General features: G+C 46.4%; 2 protein-coding genes across 3 annotated transcripts; one reads left to right on the top strand and one right to left on the bottom strand.

The window, feature by feature from the left end:
- The first annotated feature begins 8,382 nt into the window (after positions 1-8,382).
- NOP56 (NOP56 ribonucleoprotein) lies at positions 8,383-13,898 on the top strand. Its single transcript, XM_079126705.1, is given in 13 exon segments — positions 8,383-8,452; positions 8,600-8,689; positions 9,042-9,156; positions 9,748-9,909; positions 10,053-10,251; positions 10,633-10,820; positions 10,900-11,051; positions 11,238-11,338; positions 11,690-11,838; positions 12,070-12,191; positions 12,384-12,452; positions 12,454-12,522; positions 13,194-13,898. Coding segments are annotated over 13 exon segments (1,797 nt in total). The 5' UTR covers positions 8,383-8,449; the 3' UTR covers positions 13,572-13,898.
- Positions 13,657-18,684, bottom strand: IDH3B (isocitrate dehydrogenase (NAD(+)) 3 non-catalytic subunit beta). Of its 2 annotated transcripts, none has more exons than XM_079126706.1 (12): positions 18,545-18,684; positions 18,319-18,399; positions 18,099-18,197; positions 17,868-17,988; positions 16,213-16,273; positions 16,004-16,136; positions 15,762-15,895; positions 15,573-15,675; positions 15,339-15,485; positions 14,942-15,036; positions 14,767-14,827; positions 13,657-14,108 (listed from the first exon to the last, which is right to left on the bottom strand). In XM_079126706.1, exons 1-12 carry the CDS (start codon positions 18,578-18,580, stop codon positions 14,022-14,024), a joined length of 1,158 nt encoding a protein of 385 aa, XP_078982832.1. In that variant the 5' UTR covers positions 18,581-18,684; the 3' UTR covers positions 13,657-14,021. The 2 variants fall into 2 exon arrangements, with proteins under 2 accessions (XP_078982832.1, XP_078982833.1); XM_079126707.1 differs by having other exon boundaries at positions 13,657-13,791.
- Between the last annotated feature and the right edge of the window lie 808 nt (positions 18,685-19,492).

Here is a 19,492-nt window from a genome sequence, read left to right as displayed (position 1 = left end):
GGCTTGGGAAAAAACACCGTGGCCATGAGCTTATCTTCCTGAGACCTCTCCACAGGAATCCAGGCAGTCTAACCCAAGTCAACACTGGTCAGCTCACAGATAGCCTCCACACTAACTCCTGGCCTTTAAAGTTATCCTGTTTGGGGATAAAGCCAGTGCCTGGGGAAGGGAATGAGTGGTGTACCCTCCTAAGTCATCGGCCTCCTAGTGATTATTGTTTGACCTCTGATGGCCACCAATATACCCAAACACCCACAACCCATACAAACAAATCGCCTGTTCTGATGAAGCGCAATTTATGTGAGGAGGTGTACTTATTAACTATTGCGATATAACAAATTATTCTGAAACCTGGCAGCATCAAAGAATAATTATTTGTCACTATTATATAGTTTCTATGGGTCAAGAATTTGGGAGTGGCCTAGTTAGGCAGTTCTGGTTTTGGATTTTGCAGGTAAATTCTCAGCCAAGTTAAAATCACTGGAAAGCTTGACTGAAAACTAGGCTCCAGAATGTCTCACACCCATGGCTATTGGGAGGAGGCCTCAGTTCCTTACTGGCTATTCACAGGAGACCTTGGTTACTCTCCTGGTGGACCTTTCCATAGGGCTCTATCAAAGTCAAAGATGATAAGGCAAATCTCCAACAAAGGGAATAAACAAAAGAATAAGATTGCAATCTGGGACACAATATGCATGGCCAGAATGGCATGGAGAACAAAGGAAAGGTTGGATGTTCTGTTAGGACAGGAAAAAAGTCTATGCAATTTATTTTGAAAGAAGGTTCATTAGCACATTTGGTACTCATAGGAGGTGAGAAGGTCTGATTGGCAAGCAGCATAAGTTACTACATAAAACTAGTCTTAAAGTTTAGTTGGCAGTTCCATCATCAGTTGCTAAGTAAAAATAATCTTAAAGATAGAACGGACTGTTTTTATCTAATTTTGTGATATAGTTCCTGAAGTAGTCATTCATGACTTGAGTGTTTCTCTTCCTTTCCCATGGCCCTTCTATGCCATTTCAGCAAAGTATGACAGGAGTGACTCCATTTTGTTTAATAAATTTTCACAGCTGCTTGAATGTACAGATAATATGGCGGCTGGTTTCCTCCACAGGAAATGACCCAAGAGGGAGAACAAGAAGGAAACCACAGTACCTTTTATGACCTAGTCTCAGAAGTCACAACATCAATTCCACTACTTTCTATTCATTAGAACTAAGTCTAAACTCACACTTAAGGTGTTGGGGGCTATGCCATGCGGTCGGCGCCAGAACGGCGCCTGATCACATCAGCACTGAGGAGGTTAATTGACATAAGCACGCTCAGGTGATTTATCGTCCACGCACACAATGCATGCGCATGTGTTCTGGAGCACTCCTAATCGTGCCTGCTCGGACATCTAACTTCTCGCTTAATCTTTGCGTAAGATTAAGCCCTACTCTCCGCCTCCTGGAGGTGATATAAGCAGGCCTAGGCAGAAGGCGGGGTGATAGCAAAGAGCAGCAGCTACCAGAAAGCGCAGACAGCGAAAGCAGCAGCTAGCAGCAAGAGGTGTAGAGAAGCCACTAGCAGAAAGGAAGAAGAAAAGGCAGCAAGCAGATAGAAGCAGCGAGTAGGGGCAGCGGCGGAAGGCAGATCGTAGAGCGGAGAACTGAGAACACATCTTGAGGTTGCAGATCACAGATCGCAGTAAGCGGGACACATCACTAAGGCACCTTAGGTAGACGCACACTTAGTTCACAGGATGCAGATGCACCTTTAAGAAGCAGCAGAAAACTAAGAAGATATAAATATCTCTGAAAATGTAGTCTCTCTCTCTTAAGCAAAGCCTCTCTCTCTCCTCTCCAAGCAAGTAAGCCTCATTTTCTCTATCCTCAATGAACAAGCAAGTACGGAAGCAGCTCAGAGATAGAAGTAGCTCAGTTTCCAGTCCACCACCCATAAGACCCGTGCAAATTGTTGCTGCAGGCGGTGACAAATATCCACGGATTTGGTACCACAAAGAGCCAGCGACATTAAGGGAAGAGGCTTCATCTCTTGAAAGGAGGGTTATCAAAGAATTTGTGGACATATTTCAACAGAAAAATAGTATTTTGTATTTTTTATTGTAGATGAACACAATATCTTCATTTTATTTATTTTTATGTTCTGAGGATCAAACCCAGTGCTTCACAAACACTAGGCAAGTGCTCTACCACTAAGCTACAAATGCAGCCCCAAAGACAGTGCTTTAATAGTTGCAAGACCTCTGTTAAGAAAACTCTAAAGCTTTTTTGAGAGAAATCCACCAGAGGATTAGTTAATAGTGGTGCCCAGGACCCTCATTTCTATGAAGATCTCCATTCTACATAGAATCATGTAAGCAGGAACACATTTCTGGTGAATATGATCCAGGAAAATAACTGTTCTCCCCGACTTATACACTAACAGAAACTGGGGGCTAATGTACCAGCCAGTAAAAAGAGATCAGGACAGGGTACCAACAGCTTCCACTATGTTGACAACTCTTGACTTGGTAAAGTCACTTCAGGCACACTCTGAAGTGCTTATCCAGTCCTGCCCAAAGCTGAGGCACCAAGTTCCTTGTGTTACCAAAAACTCAGTTCCCCAGTGCCAATCCAATTAAGAGGACATAGTTTGGAAAAAAGGAAAAGGTTTTATTGCTTTGCTAGCAAGACAAATACAAGGGGCTTCTGTCCCAGAGTCTATGATTCTACTTAGCAGGGGGAACAGGATTTTAAAAGAGGTGATTTCAAAGGCTACATGCTAGGTGTGCCCTGTCAGGGGTCAGAATTCATTTGTAGCCTTGAAAAACAGCCATTTCTTAGGTCCTCTGGCACCATCCCTGAAGTCTGAACTACTTCATTGCTGTGGCGTGTGTGTGCTCAAAGACAACAGCCTAGGATGAGAAGAAAGTTTATCTTGCTCTCCCCTTGGTTAGGGAGGGAAAGAGGAAGAGAACAAAGAGGGGCGGAGGAGAACCATGTCAGTTTTAAAATAAGTTGCCATGGTATAGCAACAAAAGTTATGTTAAAAAAAAAGTTATACTCAAAGCATGATGTACACTCCTGCTCTACAAGGAACTTCAAGAAATTTGCCATGATGAAAAGACGTTTTTCTCTCTTGACCTTGGCAGGAAGTAGGGGAGAAAAGTGTCCCATGAGAAGTTATATTGACCAAATAGCCCTCTCACACCAGGATCTAAATTCTACATTATCTGTTCATTCCAAACACTTCAAATAGAAATTTTAATTGAGTGATCTTAGTTTGACAGGGCCTCCAAGAGAAGAAAAAGGCAAAGCAATGAGAACTGCAAAATGAATATATATCACATAAGCAGATAGAAATAATTAAAAATATATCAGGAATTAAAATAATGCAAATGGACTAAATGCTACAGATAGAAGGTAAAGATTATTTGGGATTATTTGGGATTATTTAAAATCCCATGTGCAGTTCTCAAGAAATACCTTGAAAACCTAAGGAGGGTGGGTAAGTACTTCATCCTTCAGGTTCCTAGGAATAAAAACTGAAATACAATCTTCAAGGGCCTGTGAATGCCATCAAAAGTTAGGCTTGTTTTTGAGTGCTGAGGATTGTTATTTAAAGACAGCCATCTGCAGTGTTTCCTTCTACGCAGTATTAGTCTGGCAAACATGAAGAAAGGTCCAAGGTCATAGCTGGGGTGGATGAAGTGTACAGAACATAGAAATATCTCCATCACTGAGCCATGTCTGGGAAATGGGCCATATAAACCCAACTTCCAAGTTGCATTGTGACCATGTAAGACTACAATGTGCCACACACTATACTAAGCACTCAATACATGAAAGGCATGGATAAGATCAAACATCCTCAGGTTCACAAACAGTATCCACTGAATGAAGCATTTGCCCTCTTAATCCTAATCAACTGCTGGGTTTCAGAAGCTGCCAGGTTTGCAGTGCTAAAAAAGACAAGGACCACTGGGCCAAAGACCTTCCCAAGATGTTACTCACTCTTCTGTGCCTACATAGAGAAATGTTGCATATATATGTAACTCATCACCAAAGACTGCTGTGGGGCTTCTTTCCTTATTGGAGAAAACAGCTCAGAAATTGCTAGAAGCCCTTTCAAATTCCATGTGAAGATTTTCTCACTCAGGAAATGAGTGTAAAGTGTCGCCATCTTGTGATGTCTTCATGCAATTTCCTTTTCCAAAGTTCTCCCTATTGCCTGGATTATAAATTGCATATTCTATTTCTATTGGTTCCCCATTGATATTGCCCCAAGTAAAAACTCTAATTTATACCAAATCAACACAGCTATAGGCTGGGCTAAATGCAAAAGGTCAGGTGATACAGTATATGACCCCTCCCAGTGGGTGAACAGTCTTAAAAAAAAAAAAAGGCCTCAGGAGCCACATGACCTTAGGCCTGAATCTGAAGCACGCCTGGGAAACCCACAGCCCCCACTCAGAACTGTTGCCCAGGAAGGACATTTTATTAGTAGAAACTCACCAGGCAATCGGCCTTGCACATCAGTCACCTCCAAATTATTCCTGGTTGAACTGTTTCATGGGAAATGAAGAATTTCATCACTGGCTTTCATTCAAAGTTTCTTTAGTCTTAGATTCTAGATTCTTTGGTCTTATGTAAATACTGATCAAGCTGAATTTTACGCCTTTAGCAGGTTCTCATTTCTGCCTTTTGCTTTCATTCTCTCTATCCTCCAGCTTTCACTGACCTACACATTGTCCTATGATTAGCTAAAGTCCCTTCTACCCATGAAGTCTACCTCAGGAATACTGAGCCAAACTGCCTTCCTGTCAGCCTCCATACCATTACAATTTAGCCCTGGATAACAGTCTCCCATGATCATAAAAACCTCTGAAGTCAGAGATCATGGGTTATGGTTACCACTGTTATTATTCTCCTGGATCTCTGCATGGCTTATTTTTATATGGCCTTATGGTCTCTAATAAAATGATGCACTATTCCTTAACACTTACCAACACCAGGTGTGCTGCATGTTAACTTGGCCATCTGTCTTTGCCAGAATATAAACTCCACAGTAGCAGGAACTTGGTTTTGTTTACTGCTATATTCCTAGCACCTAGAAAGACACCTCACATGCATCAGACACACAGACATTCATTAAAAATGAATAGTTGAAGGATTGATCAATTCACTCTAGTTTGGGAGCTTCTTAAACACCAAGATTATTGATTCTTCATCTGTAAAAGAAAATGAATGTCAGCTTCAAAACACCTCATTGTAGGTGAGTGTATAAAAGAACGAAGTGTTAGTAGATTCTATGGCAGGTAATGGGAGAATTGGGACTCAACTGAGAATAGGTGATAAGAAATGCTGTCATGTTATTTATTGAGAAAGGGACAAAAGAGCAAGATGAAAGACAACTAGCATTTTTGAGTTCCCATTCCCTATTTCACGTGTGGCCTTATAATAGATGTTCAGTAAAGTTTTGTTACAGGGACAAGTAAATCTTTAATCTTCATTCTGCAGAAGAAATGAAAGCTCAGGAAGATGAGGGTACTAACTTAACCATGTTGTAAGTTAAGTGGCAGAGCTGGGGTTTGAACCCAGGTTTGCTTATTCTCAATCATAAGACTGTTGCATAACAAATCATTCCTATATGGAGGGGCTTAAAGCCACAATATATCATCCCTAACAATTCTGAGTAGACAGGGTAATGCTTCTGCTGGTCTCGTAGGGGTCTCAGGTGGCTGCAGTCAGATGGTGGCAGAGGCTGGACACACAACGTCTACTCTCGGCAGGGGCAGGTAGAAGGCTGGACCTCTCTCCCTATCCATGTAGTCTCAGGGCCTCTCAAGTGATCTCACCAGCAAAGTAGGTGGACTTCTTCTGGGGCAACTCAAGGTTCCCAAGAATGCAAAAGAATGAAGCCTGCAATTGACACAGAATAACTTCTGCCACATACCATTGGCTAAAGTTAGTCAGAGACTCAGCCCAATTCAATCAGTGATATAGGACCTGATACAAGGAGGCATGGATCATTGGTAGCCATTTTTTGAGACTAGCAACCACCGGTGTTCCTGGGATGCGAAGGCCCATAATTCTTCCATTACTTCATGCAACTAGGAGCACCCACAAATGAAACAGGAATGAATAATCTGTCTTAGAAAGATCATTCTGGTAGCAGAGAGGAAGAGAGCTTGGGGAAGGGAAATCAAAGGTTTTGTAAAAGTCCACTTTGGTGGTGGCAGTGAGCCTATCAAACAGCCTAAGGGGAAGGAAGAGACAGTCTATGACATCACACACTGCAGGTGCCCACTGGGGTCAGGATTATAAGTATCAGCAGGAAATACCTTAATGAAGGGATGGAGGAGAGGAAGTCAGAGAAATTTTTTATTTTTGGTATTTATACCATACCCCCATCTAATCACAAGCATTTGTATCTCACTTGTTGAAGTACACTTTTCTTCAGCTAAGTCAGCAAACTACTTCATTGTAGCATCTTTGAAGCCAACAGGTTCAAATCTGCCCAAAGTATGACTGAGGTTATCTTTTGGCTCATTGAGTGATTCTTAGGTTTTCTTATATCCGGAACTAATACACAAAAATGTGAGTTTATATATATGTATACATAATAAACATGAAAAATGAATTTGTGTGTGTATACACACACAGTGTATATAGAGAGAAATATGGATGTACAGATGAAACAAAAATCTCACACAAAAAATACTCCTTACTCTGTTTGACACTTACTTCTTATTCTCTTTAATCTGGTTTTTTAAAATACTGGCCATGAATGAACAAACTAGTTTTGCAATCCATTGTTATTATTTTTGTGTGTGTGATACTGGGGATTGAGCCCAGAGGTACTCTACCACTAAGCTACATTCCCAGTCCCTTTTTAAATTTTATTTTGAGACAGGGTCTTACTAAGTTGCCCAAGCTGGCCTACAACTTGTTATCCTCCTGCCTCAGCCTGGGATTACAGGCAAGTGCCATTGTGCCCTTATTCTGCAATCCATTAATGGATTCTGATTTCTTACTTGCAAGTTCTTTACTTAATGGATATGTACCTGCACACCCAGGAAGATTAAGGATTAAGTATAGAAACAAGTAAACCAAAGTTGTAGAATCATTAGTATTTTCCACCGTCTGAAATCATCCATTTAGTGTATTAAATGTTTAGTCCCAAACATTATATTTAATACACTAAATTAAAGTATGTAATACGTTAAATTTTGCAATTCTGTTTTAAAAATGAAATGCGGTAACTGATTCACACTTGTGATTAAAAATCTGTATGTATAACGATTTAATCACATCTAAGTAATATTGAGATTATGAGGATTTTAAGATTTACAATCATACTTTTAGGTTTAACATATCAGAGTGAACTAAAAAAAAAGTGAACTAAGTACTTGGATTTTGTCAAGTCATTGAATCGTTTAAGAAGAAAATAAAAAACACTGAAGTTGTAAATGTGACTTCAAAGAATGTAACATTTAAAATCCCCTCAGAATTTTTTTTTTAAAACCAGGGAATATACTACTGAAGAATAACCAGGTTCGGCATTTATAAATTTTAATATTAGTTATTTAAAGCAAAAGTAATTTTAAAATCGTCACCTGAGCGCCAAAAGCCGCCCTACAGGACAGGAAAGCGGCTCCCATTCACTTGGAGCTGCCTGACGCGACAGGAATTTAGGGCCGCTCCAGACTGTGAGCAACACGTGGCCCGCAAAAGAAGCTGGTCCTGTGAAGCGAGCAAGAAAACGGCCTAGGAAGATGTGGGATCACCTTCCTTTTCCACCGCATTGCCTGCCACCATCATTTTTTGATTAAATAATACTAAATAAAATACAAAAGCATAAATAACGCCGGGAGAAGCCATGTTTCCTGCAGGGTCTGCGTCAGAGCACCCCAGGCCCCACTCCGGTCCCTGGCAAGTGGGAAGGGCGCGCGGACCACTGGGTTCCCGGGGGGTGAGGGGCCCTGCGGCCGGGGCGCTGGGGGTGGGTCTGGGGTCCCAGGTCACCAGCGCGGCAGGAAGCCGGGTCCGCAAAACTCCTGTCTGGAATGGTCACCGTGGCCCAGGTGGTGCCTCCTGCTCCAACTTCAAAGAGCTCTGCCACCCTCCACTTATATAATAAAAACACGGGGGCTCGGGGTACTAGGAAAAGCGCCTTTCCAAGCCGTTTCAGGGCCTGCAGCCAAGACGGCTTACGCGCGTCCCCGGCAACCGCGCCCGCCCGCGCAGCCGCAGAGGCCAGAAAAGTCCCGCCGGCTCGCGCGCCGCACTACCCCCGCCAGCCCTCCGGGCGATACCACCCCAGTCGACCCCTCCGAAGGCCTGAGAATGGTGCCGTCCCTAGCCTCTGATTGGTCAACTAATAGAGGGCGTGGCCTCTGGCTCCTGGTTCGGCGCGCTAGAGCCTGCTAGCCGCATTGCGAGCCGGGCAAGGAGCAAGCGCCATGGTGAGGAGTGGTTGTAGGTTGTGGGCGATGTGAAGGCCGTGGTTTGGGTCTGGGTTAGAGTTGGAGCCCAGGCCTGGGCCAGGGCCTGCTCTGGAGCGGTGCCAGGACTCGAGCCTAGCTGATGTTTGCTCCCGGCTCCCATTCCAGGTTCTGCTACACGTGCTGTTCGAGCACGCGGTCGGCTACGCGCTGCTGGCGCTGAAGGAAGTGGAGGAGATCAGTCTTTTACTGCCGCAGGTGGGTGAGATCGGTGGGCTAGCACGGCTGCACTGCAGCCCCTCGGGCCGCCGAGCCCCAGCATGCACTGCGCGCTCCCACGTGGCCGGCCGCGCGGGTTAGGGAGGGCGAGACTGGGAAAGCTAGTTCTGGAGCAGGGGGTCTTTACCCTGACTCATGGTTAGAATCACTTTAGAAGCGCTTAGAAGTAAGCCTCCAGATTCCACCTCGAATGGGTTAAAGCTGAACCCGGGATGTGGAGGTGAGGCATTGGTATATTTTAATAATGTCTAAGGCTGATAATTGCTACTCTACTGCACCGCAGAGGCTAGAGTGAAGGAATGAAACCACACATCCTCTTTTGTCCCCACAGGTGGAGGAGTGTGTGCTCAGCCTGGGCAAGTTCCACAACATTGTCCGTCTTGTGGCCTTTAGTCCCTTTTCCTCATCCCAGGTTGCCTTGGAAAATGCCAATGCAGTGTCTGAAGGTGAGTTGGCCTGAGTCAAGTCTTTCAAGGGGAAAGTGAGATGTGATTCCTACTGATACACTCTTGGAGGTCTTATAATAGTATATGCTTTTCTTCACTTGATTTGTTTGTGCTGGACAGTATTTGTGACCTAAAGGATGTAGGTTTTATTTCCTAGAGAGCACTGTAGAGAAAAATGATGCCTAAAAAATGGACGTTGGAGGGCCATGCCTAAGTTTAAACACTAGTCTGGTTCTCTACCTTTCAATTGACTGAAAAGGGTAATTTTGGTAAATGTAGGCCAAAAAACGGGGATTTGGTCTCAGAAGGCAAATCAGGTTGTAAATATGCATTTCTCAATTATGTGTTTTAAATATTGCACCTGAGTCCAGTTCTTCCCATGGTTGAGCCAGGCTTTGCAGTGATGACTTGTGAATCTGTCAATCCCCTGAGTATAATCATTGATGTCTCAATGTCTCTGAGCAATGCCTGAAGGGGAGAGGTGTAGGCATGCCATCCCAGCATGCTCTAGGGAACCAGGGTGATTAGCTGAGCTTTTACAGTTCAAACATCCTTCACCATCTTAGTGGGAACTATTTTCTTTGCCTTGAGGCATTGTTCATGAGGACCTCCGCCTGCTCCTGGAGACACATCTGCCATCCAAAAAGAAGAAAGTGCTTTTGGGGGTTGGGGATCCCAAGATTGGTGCTGCTATACAGGAGGAATTAGGGTACAACTGCCAGACTGGAGGCGTGGTAGCTGAGATCCTTCGAGGTAAGACACTCCTGCCATTTTTGACGCCTTTCAGAGGGGTCTAATAACTTGTTTGAGGTTGCAGCCTCCTGCTTACCTGGTGCCCAGGGGTGCAGGAGCTAGCTCAGATCCCCTCCTTGCTCACAGTCCTACCCTCCTCTTAGGAGTTCGTCTGCACTTCCATAATCTGGTGAAGGGTCTGACTGACCTGTCAGCTTGTAAAGCCCAGCTAGGGCTGGGACACAGCTACTCTCGTGCCAAAGTTAAGTTTAATGTGAACCGGGTGGACAACATGATCATCCAGTCCATTAGCCTTCTGGACCAACTGGATAAAGACATCAATACTTTCTCTATGCGTGTCAGGTAAGGGACCACCCTTTTGATAGTGGAGTCTTTGGCCTGTAGATTAGCCAATTTTTGTGTCCTCAAATCAGGGCCGACAGTTCCTGTGGGTAGAAGAATCATTCACTAGGCTGGAGCTGGGCCTCCTGATGCTTACCACAGGCTGTGTTCTTACACTGACTGTATAGAAAAGGAGGCAGAGTAAGCCTACCCCATGTACACCTCAGCCCAAGCCCTGTGCCTGGTCTGCATTGTGAATGGGGAAACATGGAGTTGCAGGAGGGCTTTGAGTCTGACTTGTTCCATTTCTTCCAGGCAGAGTAGGCATGGAGAGGGCTGAGGCTATAGCTTCATTGTTTGAGACATGGCAGCTAAGTCAGGAAGTGATTATACTCTTTGCAGGGAGTGGTACGGGTATCACTTTCCAGAACTGGTGAAGATCGTCAATGACAATGCCACATACTGCCGCCTTGCCCAATTCATTGGAAACCGAAAAGAACTGAACGAGGAAAAACTGGAGAAGCTGGAGGAGCTGACAATGGATGGGGCCAAAGCTAAAGCTATTCTGGATGCCTCGCGGTCCTCCATGGGTCAGTGCAGAGCCTGGCACCTAGCATAAGGTATGGGACTGAATATCTGGCCCCTCTGTTCACACTAGGTGTTTCCTAGGCATGGACATATCTGCCATCGACTTGATAAACATCGAGAGCTTCTCCAGTCGTGTGGTGTCTTTGTCAGAGTACCGCCAGAGCCTACACACTTACCTGCGCTCCAAGATGAGCCAAGTAGCCCCCAGCCTGTCAGCCCTAATTGGGGAAGCGGTGCGTCATGGGGAACACAAAAGTGGGGGACTAGGATTGTTCTTATTCTGCACTGCAGTACTTCCTGACTGACCCACTGTATAGTCAGTCCCCAGTTGTGCCTGATGGGGCGGTAGAAAGCAGGGGTTATTTGAGTAGTAGGTCAACAATTCCCACTTCCAATTCTTCCTTGAATCTTTTCTCCAGGTCGGTGCACGTCTCATTGCTCATGCTGGCAGTCTCACCAACCTGGCCAAGTATCCAGCATCCACAGTGCAGATCCTTGGGGCTGAAAAGGCCCTGTTCAGGTACCAGTGAGGGCACCTGCCCATATCAGGTGCCACTTCTGGTGCCACTGCTTGTTTGGGGATCACAGTGATGGCTGACCAGGGCTCCCTGACCTATACAGGCCTCTGCTATGGGGGTGATGGCCAGTCCTGGTGTCTGAGTGATTCCCAGGGCCCAGCAAAGGGACCAAGTTTCCAGGTCAGCGACATTGTTTGCCTTCCCTCTGCCTCTGGGAGCTATGGGTTGGCATGTGTTGGGGTCTAGGCCAGCCTGAGACATACTGGAGACTTGGAGGGGAGGTAATGGGAGGAGCTGCCTCGGCTAATGGGGTTGAAATTTCTGATCTTAAACTCTCCACTGAATATTCTCAGAGCCCTGAAGACAAGGGGTAACACACCAAAATATGGACTCATTTTCCACTCTACCTTCATTGGCCGAGCAGCAGCCAAGAACAAAGGCCGCATCTCCCGATACCTGGCAAACAAATGCAGTATTGCCTCACGAATCGATTGCTTCTCTGGTATGGGTGGGGAGGTTGGCACTTATGAGAAGGGGCTGGGAGTGGGGGAGGCTAACTACCTTAGCAGCTTCTACAATGATGGTTGATATTTTTCGTCAACAGCAGTTCACCTAGTGAGTGTTGATACTTTGGGTCTGAGTGAAGCTGAGGGTAGAGGAAATACTGGGAATGGGAGGTAGTTTGTCCTGTTAGGGGCTGACAGGATTTGTTTACCCACACACCTACATCCAGAGATTCCCACAAGTGTATTTGGGGAGAAGCTTCGAGAACAAGTTGAGGAGCGACTGTCCTTCTATGAGACTGGAGAGATTCCACGGAAGAATCTGGATGTCATGAAGGAAGCAATGGTTCAGGTCAGTTTGGGCTTTGTAGGGTGGTGGTGAACTATAAGCGGCTATTGGAGGTGATGAACTATCTTGCTTGGCCTGACCTTGTGGAGTGGAGGCAAAAACAAAAACTGATTTAATGAGCCTGATCCAATAAAGATAAAGGCAGCTATCATAAGCCAAGGTCTTCAAGCCTTCTCAGAACTTCTTTTTTGCCAGGCAGAGGAAGCGGCTGCTGAGATTACCAGGAAATTGGAGAAACAGGAGAAGAAGCGCTTAAAGAAGGAAAAAAAAGCGATTGGCTGCACTTGCCCTGGCATCTTCAGGAAATAGCAGTAGCACTCCAGAGGAGTGTGAGGTCAGTCAGCAGGTCAGCCCTCAGGGAAGTTCCTAGGTTGATTCTCAACAGCAGAAAGGATGTGCCATATCAAGCCACAGTCTGGTGTCCAGGCTTTTGGACCAAAATTCTTAACTACCTCTTGATTCTGTAGGAAGGAGATAGGTGCTGAGAGAACCTGCTCAAGAGCCCAGAGCTGGTTGTAGCACACACCTGTTTCCTGGGCAAGTGTGCTTTGTCCTCGGCAGCCTCCCAGGAGTCCACAACCGGGGGTAGTATGAATGCCTGCTCTAGATGTGTGTCCAGAAGTGCTTGCGTTTCACAGTGGGGTGGGGACAAGGGAGCTAGCTGTCCAGTGCACCAGGTTACAATCATTCCATTTCATTTTTAGTGCCTTTGGTGATTATTTCAGTCTTTATAACTTACATGATCACTAATGTAACTAGCATGGTTTCCTATAGGTTATTTAACAAATTTATTTAGAACATGTCTCTTTATGTGCTCTCTAGTTCTGAATTCTAATTGAGGATAGCTTCAGGGGTAGGTGTCCAAATGTAGACCCACACCATTAAACAACCATCCCAAAAGCACTGGGTAGTTTGCTTTTCTATTTTATCTCAATGGCAGGGAGGGCAATGCATATACCATAGATAATACTGTCCTTATGCCCGTTTCTCCCTTTTCCCCTTTAGGAGACGAATGAAAAACCCAAAAAGAAGAAAAAACAAAAGCCCCAGGAGGCTCCTCAGGAGAATGGAATGGAAGAGCCATCTGTCTCTATCACCAAACCCAAGAAAAAGAGATCTTTTTCCAAGGAGGAATTGGTTAGTAGTGATCTTGAAGAGACAGCTGGTGGCAGCACAAGTCTTCCTAAGAGGAAGAAGTCTTCACCCAAGGAAGAAACAGCTAGCGAGCCTGAAGAGACAGGCAGCAGGAGTGTCCCCAAGAAAAAGAGGAGGAGATTTTCTTCCAAGGAAGAGCCAGTCAGCAGTGGACCTGAAGAGGCTGCTGGCAGCAAAGGGAGCACCAAGAAAAAGAAAAAACTGCAAAAAGCATCCCAGGAAGATTAGAACGGACATTCCTTGGGGGGCGGGGGCATACCCCAAGGTGACTATCCACTCCAGCTCCCAAACCCCAATAAAAAACAAATTCACAAAAGCTGATATATGTGTTTTATTGGTAAACACCTTACAGGAGTGTGGGCAGGGCCTATGGGTGGGGCAGGGCAGCAATGACAGCCTCAGTGAAGTCATGGCAAGTAGAATAGCCGCCCATGTCAGAGGTTCGAACCTGTGGGGAGAAGCGTCATCATCCTGTGGCCTAGGCCCCCATCCCTAACCACCACCACCCAGTATAGAGCTCCCTAAGGAAGCCAGCCCCACCCAGGACAACCTAGGCTCTGCCCAGAAAAAGCAATTATGGTCCACTGTCTAGAGGTTCAAGGTCTCTTCCCTGGTCCACTGTACTGAAGGGATGTGTAGGTAGTATGGTCCTTGTGAGGTTGGAGGGAATAAAGGGCTTTAGCCCCCATGGGGGTGCAGATGGCCGATGACAGACTTGATGAAGTCGGTTGTGGTGCTGTAGCCGCCCATGTCTCGAGTCCGTACCTACAGCCACCGTCGGCAATAGCCGTGGGGAAGAAGAGAAGAGAGCCCATGAAGGGATTAAGGAAGGGCAGCATGGTCAAGGAGATGGAACCCAAGAAAAGGTGACAGATGGCCAGAAAGAAGATGCAATGCAGCAGGGATGAAAGGAGGTAGCCAGGTGTGGAGGAGCAGAGACTGCCCACTCTTCTGAGCCACTATGATAACTGCTGCCAAGGTAGGATGGAAGGCTGAGCAGGAAGTGAGGTGGGGAAGTGCACACCAGAGGATGAGGTTACCTTGGAGGAAATAAGACAGACCAGGTGGGAGAAATGGAGACGAAGACAGGGCTCCCAGACATGAAGAGGGTGAAGCTGGTGCCTCATCCTGCCTGCTATCTCCCTCCATTGCTCCACCCCCAGAGGAAGTACTGCAAGTTCTGCCTTCAGATGACCATGAAAAGGGCAATGGACAGAACAGGAAAGAGGGAACAGCAGATGGGAACTAAAAGAAGCAAAGAAGACCAAAAGGATGAAACAGCCAAGAGAAGGAAGGGTAAGAACAGCCCTGAGGCAGTCACAGAGCAAAAGATGTTCTAGGGACCTGGAGGGAAAGGAGACCCCCTTGCAGGTTCCCCAGAGAGCAGTACCAAAGCCCAGAATCAGCACCTTTCTAAACTCACCTTGCCAACTTTAATCACCTTCTTTACCGCATCGGCGATCATGCTGGAGTGATACTCAAGACTGTCAATGTAGACAAGAAAAAACTTAAGACTGCCCACAACACTGTTCCTTGGTTTTCCCCGCTAAGGTTCCCTTACAACAGCCAGCCTCCACCCGCTGCCTCCCATGACCTACTTGAGATGCCGCAGCATGTTGGAAGCTGACAGCAGCATAGCTGTGGGGTTGGCTATATTCCTGCCCACTGCCTGAGCAAATGGGTGCCGGGCACCCTGTGGAGAGAGGGGCAGGCCAGAGTTACTGAGAGGAAGCAGGCTGAGAAAGAGTATGATAGGAGAGAGGAAGGGCAGGCCAGGGTCACTGAGAAGGAGGCATTGCATAGGTAGAAATGAGAGACCTGAAATAGAAGAAAGGATAGGTAGGGCTGAGGAGATAGCTCAGCTGGTAGAGTGCTTGCCTTACAAGCACAAGGCCCTGAGTTCGATCCCCAGTACCGCAAAAAAAAAAAAAAAAAAAAAAGAAAAGAAAGAAAGGACAGGTATAAATGACAGAAGGAAAAAGTGACCTCACTTACCGTCTCAAACACTGCATACTCTGCACTGTAGCTCTCACCAGGGACCACGCCAGCACCCCCAACCAGGCCAGCAGCCAGATTGTCGATAATGTTGCCATAGAGATTGGGCATCACAAGCACATCAAACTGGTAGGGATTCTGCACGAGCTAGGGAGTGAAATGTGGGCATGAAGAAGTGAATTCTACTCCCTGCTCTTTCTCATCATCATGAGTAGAGACGGGAGAGGCATTTACCTGCATGCAGCAATTGTCTATGATCATTGTCTCAAACTTGATTTTGGGGTACAGTTCAGCAACTTCCTCACAGCACTGCAGGAACAATCCATCCCCAAGTTTCCTGCACATGAGTCAAAGTGAACAGAATCAGCCAAGAATCAGGCTACATCCTCAGAAACCTATCCCATGAAAAGTTATACCCCTCACATGATGTTAGCCTTGTGGACAGCTGTGACCTTGCCCCGCCCCTTCTTAGTGGCGTAGTCAAAGGCAAACTTTGCAATCCGCTGAGACTTGGTTCGAGTGACAATCTTCAAGCATTCAATCACACCCCTTGCACTCTGGATGAGAAGAGAGAAGCAGCTAGGTGACGCTGGGGAGAAGGATGAAGAGGAGATCTACCTCTCACCTACTTCCATTCTGGCCATCCCAAGTTCCTGGGGCCTCACCTCGTGTTCCAAAGAGCTATACTCTCCTTCTGTCTGCTCACGAATGATCACCAGGTCTAGATTGTTGTGCCGGGTCTTGTACCCAGGAAGTGACTTCACATGGACTACATTGGCAAACAAGTCCAACTTACGCCTGAGGGCAGACACAGCCATCAGTCCTGTGCCAGGTACCTAACACCCCTCTGATCCATGCCCTTCTACCCACCTACCTCAGTCGCATATCATAGGAAGCTAGTTCCCCTTTATACTCCATTGGGGTATGGATCTTTCCTGTACAAACAAAGTGAATTATGTGAGAGGGTTAGCCCAAGGGAGCAGAGACCAGTGTCCGATCCCCCCCAGGGACAAAATACAACCCAGACCCCCAACTTCCACTCCTACTCCCAAATCCAGGACCTTAATTGCCTCTGGAGACAAGTAGCAAAGAATAACACAGTTAAAATAAGAAAAACTTAGTCCAGTACTTTATTTTTAGTCGCCACACTTATGTTGAAACTCCAAAATGACCAAAGAGAAGAACATATTTTTCCCCCCACATTTCTCAATGAACTTGGGTCTAACAGGCTTAGAAACAATGCTAGGACATTCTTCCTTGATGTTTCTATGTCTACCAATTTGACATTTTCTCAGTCAACCCTTACTGCAAATCAACTACATCAGGCAATAGGGGTATCAATAAAGAAATCACATGACTCCTGCCCTCAAGGAGCACACAATGCATTTAAGATAGATAACATAAAAGACACAATAAATGCCATGGGGCTGGAATTAACAACATGCACAGGAGCACAAGAGTCCCCTCTGGTAATAACAGGAAATGTCACAGAGGAGATTCAGTCATACTTTAGGGTGCAAGTGCAGAAGGCTGAATGGTGAGCCCCCAAATGTCCATGCCCTAACCCCCAGAACCTGTACATGTGACCTTATTTGGGAAAAGGGTCTTGGAAAATGTAACTAAAAATCTTGAGATGAAATTGGTCTGGATTAAGGTAAGCCCTAAACCCAAAGATAAATCTTTACAGAGCAAAGAAAGAATAAAGACACAGAAACACAGAGAGAAGAAAGTCATATGAAGCCAGAGGCAGAGAAAGGAGAATTGCATCTATAAGCTAAGAAAGAAGAAGCAAGAAAGGATTCTTCCCTAAGCCTTCAAACAAAGTGCCATCACCTTAATTTCAGTCTTTGCACTGCAGATCTGAGAGTAAATTTCTGTCATTTTTGGTCATCAAGTTTGTGGTAGTTTCTTATGGCAGCTTTAGGAAACTAAAGCCATGAGTGAGAATTATGACAGATGGAACTGAAGGTAGAACATTCTGGGCGGAGGGAAATGCATTCCTCAAGGCAACACATATATTCAGAAACTAGCATGGTCTAGGGCAGTCAAAGAGCACAAAACAAGTGTTGTGGAAACCAAGGCACAAAAGCTGGGGGCCAGCATATAAATTAGAGCTTACCTTCCTGTGCTAAGACTGGGCTTGAAAAAATCTGGTTGGTCTTTCCAAGGAAAGAGACGTTAAAGAGAAATTACAGGGGGAAAAGCGGGGACAGAAAAATCTAATGATGAGAATAAAATAGAGCAGAGGAAGGGAAGACAGAAGAAAAGGAGCAGTTAGCAGGGCATTCTAGAAAACATAAATAAGACTTGATGAATGATGTAGCCTCAGGATGGACACCAAACCTTTGATGCCTTCCTACAGACAACTGACGTGGTTCCTGGGTTCCCAATGAGAAGGAACAATATCCCATATGTAGTGGAACTCTGGAAGTTGATGTATTCCTATCTGGGGACAGGGACTTAATGAACATTGATTGCTCTTCTGACTTTAAATGACGCATGGGCAGGCTGGCAAAGGGGCACACGTACCAATAATAGCCACCTTGTTCTCCTTCATAGAACTCAGCACCTGCTCCAGCTTCTCCTCAGAGGCCATATTCTGCACCTCACTCAGGTGGTGCTCCTGGAACTCCACCGGGACAGCGGCAGCCTTCAGGGACAGGTCCCAAAAAAGTGCAGCGTGAAGGTCGACCAAGTTCTTTCTGACATACCTTATCGCCTCTGAAACCTCATGTTGCACTCACGTTCAAGGGCACTCACCTTGAACACCTCCTTGACCGCGTGCATGAGCTCCGGACCCACGCCATCTCCAGGCAGCATGGTCACTGGAAAGGCTCCCTCCACCCTCAAGTCTTGGGCCTGCAGTGAGGCCAGCAGAGCCAGCGCTGAGGTAGGGGCAAGGGTGCTGGGGAAAGGGGGTGGGGGAAAGCCTGGGGAGCCGCGAGCAGGGGACAGGGGCGTGGGAGGAACCCGCGCATACCTGGCTCGGCGTCGCGGCCTGAGCAGTGGCAGAGGTACTCAGACCTCGCCATGCCCCAGGATTTCGGGCGGAGACCACCGCCTGCAACAGAGAGACGCAAGCCCATGAGGGCAGATCCGGGGCCCCAGACCCCGAACACTGCAGCGATCTTGCCTTCCCCAGAAAACGCTGGGGCGAACCCTCCGATCCCCCACCCGCCCCCGGCCCTACGTGCCCCGGGCCTCACTCGGGTCAGCCAGCGGACACAGCTCAATGTCGCCATGCTCGTCGCCGGACGGCGCGCCGGAAGTGACGCCGAAACTGGCGCGGCCCCGGCCTGACTTCCGGCGCGCTCGGGCGAGCTTGGTGGTTCTCGGTCTCCCGGGGACCTGCCGTGCCTGCCCACCTTTCCTTTAGTGATGGATCGTCACGGGACACTCAAGCATTTTGCCAATTGCTTTATTTTCAGTCGCCATATTTAATTTATGTCGAAACTTCCAGATGATCTTAAAGGGGAATATGCGACTCTGCTCGTCGGATGAGGACCCGAGTTTAACGAGGCTGAGAAATCATTCTCAGGAACATATTTTCTTAATGTTCTGTGTCTCTGTGTTCGTTATCCTTTTAACCAGTACTCACTGAACACTTGTGTCAGGCACTCCAGTCATTAGATGACCACCACCCAGCGCGTGGGCGAAGATGTGTCTCCTTCTCCTTCAGTCTCATCACCTGCCAGTTCCTTGTTAATAGTTTCCTCTTTGTTTTTCCTATAGAGTCTTGTTCTGCCTTGGGCAGTTTTTTCCCTAATGTTGTGTCCCAGGCTTGCACTCCACAGAGCAGGCCCACATTTGCTGGCAGAAATTAGATGAAACATGTAAGTGGAACTAAAAGAGATTTACAGTATGGTTTTTAAGACTCCAGTCATATGTTCTTTTCAAGGGACTGTGCTTAAAACGAAGTGACATCAGAAGATATGCCTAACCCGGTATCCTGGAAGCGTGGTTTTGGATCACCCAAGTGGACCAGGAGTACTGGTTTAAAATGCAGGCTATGAGTCCCACCTCAGACTTGCTGAATCCAAATTTCAGGGTCAGAACCCCAGGGCCTCACATATGCTAATATACTCACTAGGGAACTACATCCCCAGCACCAGAAAATACATTTGTAACAGATGATACATAGTGAAGATTAAGAA

The sequence above is a fragment of the Sciurus vulgaris genome (genome assembly GCF_902686455.1).
Source record: "Sciurus vulgaris genome assembly, chromosome: 2".
NCBI lineage: Eukaryota > Metazoa > Chordata > Mammalia > Rodentia > Sciuridae > Sciurus > Sciurus vulgaris.
This window is presented reverse-complemented; position numbering and strand designations above follow the sequence as displayed.